Here is a 10,000-nt window from a genome sequence, read left to right as displayed (position 1 = left end):
AGAATGTCTAACCCAGAACTGCATGACAAATCAAATTAAATTTTATTCAGCTCTACTGAGAGAACAGACTCAGAAATAGATGTAGAGGTATGTTCAGATGTCAAGACTGCACTCAGTAATCAATGACAGATCACATAAACTATGAGAGGTCAGTTAAGTAGTCTTAAAGGGATTCAGTAGTCTATTACAGGTTTCCTAGTCAGTAATACTTTCAGCAGTTAATGAGAGATTCAGTATTCAGTCCCGAGTTCTGCAGCCAGTGGTAATTCATGTGTCATTTAACTGATTCAGTTGTCCAGAAGAAATTCAGCAGTCCGTAAAAAGACAACTGAATCTATCTGTCGGATCTAACTGAGGGTTCGATATTCAGTAGTTATCCGTGACATATTCAGTAGCATGACACATTCATCAGACATCAAGTCTTTTACAAACACCAGCAGTCAGAGACTGCCTCATACTGTAAGTCAGAAACAGGAATACGCTGGAAAATTCCAGAAATATCCACAAGTTCATTGCCTTCAGTCCTAGCAACATCTCCGTCTCTCTCCACTCACCAGTATTCTTCTCCCCCAGTCATGCACTTCTCGTAAACGGGGCCCTCCAGTTCCCGCGGGCTGGGGAAGATGAGCTCATGGTGGATAATGATGGTTTTAATGACCTCGTTGACGTGGGCCTGGCACGCCACGGGGTCTTGCCCGTCGGGGATGGGCATCAGCGTGGGGCCAAAGCAGATGGCCAGGTTATAGGGGTCCATCATGTTTTCGTCACTGTACTGAGACAGACTGAGGAAAAGGGAGGAAACAGGAGGAAAAACAGGAGCAACTTTAGAACAGGGCACTGATTGGTCATTGTGTCTGTCACTCATAATCACACTATCTTGGGCTAAGGATCTCTTTCAACAGAGTGCTAACACTGAAGAAACCATTTCTCTAACTGCTCAGACGGTGTCTACTCCTTATTCTAACACTCCTAAACGGACGTCTCAGGTACTTCAGTAAGGCAGGCTGGACTTGGAAGAGACCAAACCGAAGGGTGTTTCTTTGTGACAGATCAGAAAATCACCGGATACGGAACAGTGTTGTGCTCATTTCAGACTTCTGAAGTCGATCCCTATTCAGTTCACATGTTTCAATCTGAATCAAACTGGCCACACCCCCAACGGAAGCAGAACGTGAATTCAAATCTGAGTGACAGGAACTGAACCGAATTCTTGTGCCAATCAAACAGATTCCCAAACCAGGCATTACCGAAAGGCCAGCTGCCAAAATTCTGGATTTAGCCCCGTAAGTGACCCCCGGCTGCATTCATTCTTGAGGACAGCAGAACGGCGACCATAACCTTGTAATAACACTACCTTCGCATAACCTAGTACGACGCCGCTGTTTAAAATGACGTCTTTTTTCCAGCCTTCCAACCTCTGCATGTTCCCTTCCATTAATAAACCCTTTTAATGTCAAGTTTTATGGCGCTCTCCTGTTTCATCCATTCTCTGCACCAATAACACCCTGCCATTGGCCGCCATTTCTCTAAATCACACTACTTGTCCTCACACTTGTCTCTTCTTAAGATGCTTATAATCCAAAATAATTTAATGTTCCGAAATAATTCATGTTCCCAGAGGCTGGAGGTGCTCCAGAACATGGGAGGGGCGCGTTAGAGCCAAAGACAAAGACCAAAAAAAAAACGTCCAAAAAAAAACACAGCCCAGGAAGTGAAATCAAACTCTTTGTTCTGTCACGGGGGCATCTCTAATGGCCCACTAAAAACAGACAGGTATATTAGCCTCGGAGAAGGGATGGGTTTCCGGACGCATATATAACTTTTAAAGGCTTGTTGACAAGACGCTCTGATAAAGTGGACGTGAGCGGTAAAGGGGTAAAGGCCGCCCAATAACTCTTTGTAAATAAATGCCTCTGTCTTTTGGCTGCAACTATTCAAATGCATTCTGATTTACAGAGCAACGCTGCCTCTCTCTCCCTCTCTCTCTTTCTCTCTCTCTCTCTCCCTCTCTCTCTTTCCCTCTCTCTTACTCTCCCTCTCTCTCTCTGTCTCACTCTCCCTCTCTCTCTCTCTCTCTCCCTCTCTCGCCCCCCCTCTCTCTCTCTCCCTCTCTCTCTCTCTTGCTCCCCCCCCCCCTCTCTCTCTCTCTCTCTCTCCGTCAGGGCTTACCATCTGACGTGTGTCAAACACGATCATTTACGAGTGCTGCCACGTGCTGTGCTGGCCTGAGAATGTTTATGGCGTCTCTGTGATCTACTCCATAAACACACCCCTGCGGGGAATTAACAGGCAGCGTTTTGGAAAACTCACTGGTTGAGGAATGCAAACAGGTATCTCATGACGATGATGATGGTACGAGGAAGAGTGATGATGATCTGCTGGATGTGATGGGCCCTCTCCGCAGACGACTCCAGCTCTGAAACAGACAGGATGTGATGTAATCATTCAAACCAGCGCACGCATACATCACATGGAGCACAGACGCCCATCCAAAACTCCTCAGTTACACAGACAGGGCTTTCACATCTAACATTTACATCCTATAATACAATAATAACGATATTACACAGATCAACAGCAACTGCCTTGAAAATCAGAAAATAGTACTCGTTGGTTATGTCTTAATAAATAGGAAATAAAAACAAAAGACGCCATGTTTCCTGTTTAGTCTTCTCATTCATGCCAAAACTTGGCAAAGTTGGCAAAGTTCACTTAAACTGTTAATGACTTCAATTTGCTATGACATCTCAACATACACGATATCTTAAAATACATATATATGTGTGTATATATGTGTGTGTGTATGTGTGTGTGTGTGTGTGTGTGTGTGTATATCTATATACATTTTATGTATATTCTGAAGATAAAGGTCAGTGTTAGTCAGGGGGGCTCCAGCGAGAATGGAGTCCTGTCGTGTGGAGGTTAGCAGAATGGCTTTAGCAGATCACAGGCATGACGGAGCGGCACCGGACAACCTGGACTCTCCATTTACAACGGACTTTTCTATTAAATCAGAACCAGGGAGCCTTGGCGTCGCAATCATTTCCATGTGGAGTCAAAGCAGTGCTCCTCCCCCCTCCTACCCTGTTCTAAAAGCTCTCCCTGATAGCCTGTAAACACCACCAGGGACGTTATGACAGGAACACAGCACCAGCCGTACTCTCACAGGGCAAAAAAAGACAAGACCGTCTCACCATGAGTGGAATTCTACCCACAGAGACGGTCAGGACGTCTGTAAATCACCCCGTGGTTCTGGGCAAACCTCTGACTGTTATCTGGTCTGTATATGGGACTGTAGTCCTTCAGATTGTTCTGGAAACAACACTTGCTATAGATTTGACTCCATATAGCTACAGATATGACTCTTGTTTTAGGTGTATCTTTTGTATGTGTACTGACTGTAGAACGGACCAGGGATTCCGGCTGTAGCTGTGCCTGTAATCTGGATGTAGGTCATACTGTAATTCTGCCAGTGCCTATGATTGTAACCAGGACCGTAACCTAGACTACAACCACATCTAACTCTATCTTTCACTGTAGCTTTGGCAGCTACAAACAGAACTGGCCACAGGCCTGGCTGTAGGTGCCAGTGTGGCTCTGACTGAAGGTAACATGGCGGTTATATGACACAGGTTTCAGCCTGTAGCTCAGGGGATGTCGTTAGCCATACGCCTATCTGAGGGTTTAGCCAAAACACGGGCTAGAGCGCTGATTGGCTGCAGCCTTGAGAACAACAGTAGCCATAGAAACCGCAGAGACCGTAATCAAAAGCAGAACCCGGCCCCACGGGTCACGAAGAGGAAGATTTACTCACTGATAGTGGAAATTAGGTCTAGGAAGCGTTCTTTAGGGAACAGCGGGTTCTCCAGACCCCTGAAGTACAGTTTCAGAACCCCTGCCACTGAATTAATGTCATGATCAGTCTGGTCATCAATCAGAGGATCTTCACCTGAGACAGAGAGAGAGAGAGAGAGAGAGGGAGACAGAGAGAGATATGGAGGGTTCAGAGAGAGAGAGAGAGAAATAGAGAGAGACAGGGAGACAGACAGAAAGAGATGGGGGGGGCAAAGAGAGAGAGAGAGAGAGAGAGAGAAACAGAAAGAGGGAGAGGTAGAGAGAGAGAGTAAAACATCAGACATGCAAGTAAAAACTTGACATTTCAGACCAAAAAAATAAACTTAAAGAATAATGACCGTAAGACCTTATAAGGATAACCGTTAGATCAGAGTGCTCATCCTTCACATGTTTACAAACGCCACTATGAAATTCAAGCCTACCGATAAGCAGCCGGTATTTGACAGGAAATAGGGATGGGTAATTTGAAACCACAATGTCAAATTCAATTTGGCAAAGCTATTTTCCACTTTCACAGCAAAGCATATTATTATTGACAGACGCCCACATAAATCTGAAGTAGAGATGGAAAACAAAAAAGTAATTTAAACACAATTTTTTGGCCATCTCTTGGGACTAACCTCTCTCAAAAGAATTTTTAATATCATTGACTTCAACCTGGGATCCTGGCACTCTAAAGATACCCTGCTGCTGCAGACCTGAAACGAGAAACACAAAGTCTGATCAAACCTCCACCAGCATCCTGACAGCAAAACACAGTGACATGAAAGGAATCCGATATAAAAAAAAAAAAAGGAATAAATAAATAAAAACCCTGAGTTGAGACCAGGAAATGTAATCTAGTCGTAAATGAGACTTTTTTTTCCTTCCCTCTTCCACACGTGGTGGGCCTCTCTCTTTGTCCGTGGACATATGGTCTTCGTTACGGGAGCCTTCATCGACTTGTGGGATTGTGGCCGATATATACTTGGGGGTTTGGGGGCACAGTGGGGGGACAGTAATCGGGCCTGCAGGATACGCTGGATGAAACGGTGCGCAGAAATGACCGGAATAGTTTTGTTTTGTTTTTTGTCAAATGTAGATAAGTCTGACTATTTAAACCCCCGTCGTACATGAGCTGTTGTCTAAGTCTGTGAAACACAAAACACTGTCAGCCAAGACGCTCTGGTCTTGGACTGCAAACTCAGAGTAACTTGGTCATGTGACATCGCACACTGTACAACGTACTGCTTTAGCCTGGCGATACATTATCCATTAAGAGCTAATGAAAACAACGTCAGACTAAATGTAGAACACACGGACCGTATGGGACATGAGAAAACAGTTAAGCACACAGGGCAGGTTGGCCTAGCTAGCGGCATAACTGGATTTGGCATTCTGTCATAGTCCAAGAGATTTGTCCTACATATCCAATTCACGGATCACTTGTGGGAACGCGTCTGACCGCTTCCCTTTGGCGAATAAACCCGTTTGGTTATCCAGGAGAGAAAGACGGACGCTTGTTGCCTGAAGATGCAACGGAATCGGTCAGTTGCAGGGAAGGTTAACTGGCTTCGCATGCGACGGGGAGAGCACGTTGTAGCATCACACCACGAGCGGGAGAGGATCACGAGTATTTATGGGAAAAGTTTGTTTTATATTATCAGTTACAGCTGATCCTATTAATGTTCACGATACATTTCCTGCGAAGACCATCTGCTGTTGCGAAGATGGAAGAGTACAGTCATTCTGGTCCAAAACCCCGAGAAAAACACAGACGTTAAGCAGATCCGTGTCGCTGACGACCCTGTATTTAAATTACCGGCTGCGCAAAATCTACATATTCTCACAGATTCTCACCCCCATGAATACATACATACATAAGCAAGGTTACTATTTAATGAAGGCTCTGTCAAACCGAGCGCTCATTAAACAGGTGGAGGATACATTTGGTCTAAAAGTTAGCGTTACCCATCTACGAACAGCTTACCATACAGATTAATGTAGCGAACGCAGCTCTCTACCACGAGTGGAATAGGCTGACCCGAATCCTGAGAAGAAAAAACAAAATGTCAAATACATACATAAAAAAAAACTGGACGAAATTACTGGAACTAACTCGTCATTTATCAGTTTGATTCATGCAACAGTATAAAACAACTTCTCTAACAACTTCTCACAAATACCCTATTTTTCTATGTCAGGCAAAGTCTACAGGCAAAATCAATAGAACGGAAAATATTCTGAGCCTCACGTGTCAGATATACAATATTTACGCTTGATTTGTAATGGTCGAAGTAATGCTAAATGCTGAACTTCTCCTAAAGAAAGATTTCAGGCTGTTTGTCTTTTAGTATTACATTAGTAATGCATAAAAGCGAAGCACTAGCAACATCTGTTGTCATCAGGTCATTAATAAGAAGAGGAGGGGGACAGCGGTACACAGCGCATTAAAGAGACGCATTAACGCGATTAAAGAAGACATTCCTCTCACATACAGCAAACGGTCAGAGAATAAACAGCACTTCCTTTGGACAACAGTAAAATTAGAGACAGAACAGTGTGATGTGATCCGAGCTCTAGCGCCCGGGGAGGGGAGGGCATTCAGTGCCTGCCCCGCCCGGTAGGTGCGAGTACCTGGTTACGTGTGCGGGCATTTCGTCTTCCCCTGCGACGGAAAGCAGGGAGTCAAGCAGCATAAGAGTGGGGAAGCAGAGAACAGCAATTAGAGAGAAGCAGACGGCAGAAAAATAACTGGGGGCGACCACAGGTCTAAAGCATAGAGACGGCTGGAACCGGGGCTTTGGGCTTTAGGAGACGGAGCAGAGATTGATGAAACCTGGACACGGTCCGCTCTTCCACTCTGAATTCACCACAGACTACCACTCATACACAGTGCATGTCTGATACTGCAAGGGGAATTCAACACTGTCCCCATCTGCAGCAGGGTCCCACTGGCCTCTATTCTAACCAAACTGTACCTGGGTTTACCAAGCAGGAACAATGCTGAGCATACCCCACTGACTAAACCTTTATAACAGGTTATAACAGGTCATAACAGGCATCTGACTAAAGCCAAATGAGAGGAAGTCACTGGGCCTGTGAGGACTAAGATGAACAGCCTTGGTTTAGACACCCTGGCCTGCTGAAGAGTTATCTTGTTTCAGATACGGTTTGCCTTAGTGGGAGAGAGTATGTGTCCAGCGTCAACTTCACTCTCTGCACAGTCAAGACCAAAGGAACGGCGAGACAGAGATTAATCAGAGCTGGCAGGGAGAGAGGAATCGGTGATGAGGTGAGGAGACAAGAGGCCTGGCGACAGTTATTCCTCCAGTCCTGTGGAGGGCGCTAAAGCACCACAGTCAGCTGGTACCTTGATGAAGGCTTCCATATTGCCATTAAACAGCTTATGGTTATAGACTGAACGGGGCCGAGGTTTCCGCAGTTTCTGTGGTTTAGGGGGAAGGGTGGGAGGCCTGGGGGGAGACCGGGGGGGGTGTAAAACAGACACACACACACACATAGACACACACAAAAAAATAACACAGAACCATTTGAAAATGACACATTAAGCTAAAGCATAAACCAGGGCATATGAAACACAATCCTCATTTATTAGTTCAGTGTTTATACCTTCGTTTCTCAAAAAATCTCCTGTGTTAGTTCAGAACCTCACGCGTGTCCGTGAAGGAAGTGGTCATTAAAGAAAGAGTTTACAAAAAAAAAAAAAAAGAAGGAAAAAAAAACACAGACTGAGGAAAGAAATGTTTAATTTTTAGAGGGGCTGTTATTACAGTCGATGGATTTGACCCTTAATTAACCCATAACAACCTGAGTGTGGCTTCGTTCTCTCCCAGTGGGTCCCATGCTGAGGTTTTTAATTAAAACCCTCTCCGAGTTACCGAAAACAGGACCGTGCTTAAGTAAGACTGACTGGCATTCAGACACAATAAAGAGACTTTCGCAGCTTCAGATCAGCACTCAAACCTCATCACGGTGTCGGCCTCAAAATGTCAAACCATTAACAGTTAGACGGGAGAAAGTACTGTTTCTATCCCCGACAAAGGGAAAACGACTCATCTCTTTAACTGTGTGCTAAATATGCATTAACGATGCAATATGACCATATAATGATTCGTTTTGCGGATGTTAATTTGCGAGAGACTCAGAGAAAGAACTTTTCAGAAGGTTCTATTTCTCTACACTCTTATGGTGGGTTTCCATTTACAGATGTACAGATGGTTACCTCACACCTGGTCTCCAAAGGAGGCTCAATTACCAGGCGCTTTCTGTGACCTACGTTCACCTAGACCTACCCAGCATGCACCAGGTGTCTGCCAGGAATGGCCCAAAGACACGTTCGCATTGACCGCTGGGCTACGGTTCTCTCCACTTAACGAACTGAGTTTTTCTTTTGTCTCAGTCTTCACAATGCGGGCAGAGCCTGTTTTCTCAGCCCACAGTATTACCGGACAAACCGGACGCGCAGTTTTTTTTTAATCTAAAGTTTTCGCCCGCCGCTGACACAGATAGAGAGGTAGCGTACAGCCTAGCCATTTTTTTTCCGTCTCCCAAATCTGGGACGAACAAAAAAAAAAAAAAAAAAAGTTTGGTTTCATCAATACTATATATCTGGTTTTCTCCCTTTTGGGAAATCTCTCCCTGATTCTGCTTTTAGAGTCGAAGTAATTGGCACTGGGACGGTGAGAAAACAGCTAATTTAAACCTTTTTTCTTTTTTTTTTTCTTTAAGGACATCCATCTTTTCTTTTCACCACAATACAGCTGCAGCGTCGTTCGTAAGGAGTTGTAGGAAAAGTAGAAAAAGGTCCAAAGATTTTTTTTTTAACAAGTTCAGATTTTCAAACGTATCAGACATTTATTTATTCATTTTTACTCATGGTTTTATTCAAGTAGGACTGTCGTCTTACCTCGTGGTTCCACACTCAGCTCTTTCTCCTACAAGACAGAAACAGAAAGAAAGAAAGAAAAAAAAGAACAGAAATATCATTAAACACAGGAGGGATTGAATTCAGTCCTGAGTTCTTAAGCCCTGTCAGATTCCAGTGAGTGATTTAATGAGGAAGAGAGGAGCCATTGAGACCACACTCAATGGCTGAGCAGGAGTGCCGTTCCAGAGACAAAGGAATTCAGCTGTCGCCGTAGAAACCTCACAGAGACCCAATGGGGTGCCGGCGGGCCCTCGGAGGAGAGAGAAAGGAGACCGGGGTGGGTGTTTTGGAACGGGGTGTGGGGGTGTGGTTCGATGTCAGAGACGGAGGGGTTTTCGGGGGGGGGGGGGGCGGGTGTCGTTTCGAGTTGGTGACACTGAGTGATGTCTGCAATGGATCGCTAGGTCTTTTGTCCCTAAACCTGCCAATCAGAGAGGGTCAGAACGATTTGGCAACACACACACACACACACACACACGCACATACACTCACACTCACATCCATATGCAATGTAACACATTCTCAAACCCATGGATGTACTCACAAAGACAAACACACGCACGCACACACACACACACACACAAAGGCACAGTGGGCCTGTATTTCTCTCAGCATCTCTCAGAAGAGCCCGTTCCCCTAAAAGCTTTTATTAAAACTGCATTTTTAATGTATCTGAAGAAAAAAAAAAAACCCTGAATTTTCCTCATTCTCAGTGAGGTAATTGCAAGACGTCTAAAACAATGATTAAAGGTGAACGGTTACACGGTTTATGGAACGGTCACTTAGGGATGAGCAGGGCCTATGCCACAGCCTTGTAAAGCGTGTTTAATAGAAAAAGGGAGAGTAATGATTGGCCCATTTTTCAAACACACACACACACACACACACACACACAGTTTTGGCAAATGAGGGCAGCTCTGAGGTTTCTGGTGTGGTCATGTGGAGAAACAACAGTACATTTCAGAGAATGATGGCCCAGCCTGGAAAAGCTGCCCAGTGAACCCAAAAATGACTTTCCACAGAGCCCGTGCTAACCAATACACAGACCCACTTTCCTTTTCAATTTCCACTAGATATTTTCTTTGCGAACCAGTTCTTAGACAGATGATCCTTCTCAATATCCACACCACATCACTCTTCGGAATTAGACCGCCGAACGAGTTTCCTTTCAGAAATTCCCAGCGCACATTTTCCTTGGGACCCAGTAGCTGAACT

At 44.8% G+C, this 10,000-nt stretch overlaps 1 protein-coding gene across 3 annotated transcripts in view; it reads right to left on the bottom strand.

Moving 5' to 3' along the window:
* Window positions 1–10,000, bottom strand: part of srgap3 (SLIT-ROBO Rho GTPase activating protein 3) — a 96,128-nt gene that overhangs the window by 12,877 nt on the left and 73,251 nt on the right. For 2 of the 3 annotated variants that reach the window (XM_030776486.1, XM_030776487.1), the window contains exons 11-17: window positions 8,765–8,792; window positions 7,208–7,310; window positions 5,825–5,885; window positions 4,476–4,553; window positions 3,815–3,949; window positions 2,311–2,416; window positions 555–782 (exon numbers count right to left, since the gene is read on the bottom strand). In XM_030776486.1, the coding sequence (XP_030632346.1) occupies window positions 555–782; window positions 2,311–2,416; window positions 3,815–3,949; window positions 4,476–4,553; window positions 5,825–5,885; window positions 7,208–7,310; window positions 8,765–8,792 (739 nt within the window). Of the gene's footprint in view, window positions 1–554; window positions 783–2,310; window positions 2,417–3,814; window positions 3,950–4,475; window positions 4,554–5,824; window positions 5,886–6,471; window positions 6,503–7,207; window positions 7,311–8,764; window positions 8,793–10,000 lie in introns of all 3 variants that reach the window. The other variant, XM_030776488.1, reaches the window with a different exon arrangement.

The sequence above is a fragment of the Chanos chanos genome, chromosome 6 (genome assembly GCF_902362185.1).
Source record: "Chanos chanos chromosome 6, fChaCha1.1, whole genome shotgun sequence".
NCBI classification, from domain to species: domain Eukaryota; kingdom Metazoa; phylum Chordata; class Actinopteri; order Gonorynchiformes; family Chanidae; genus Chanos; species Chanos chanos.
This window is presented reverse-complemented; position numbering and strand designations above follow the sequence as displayed.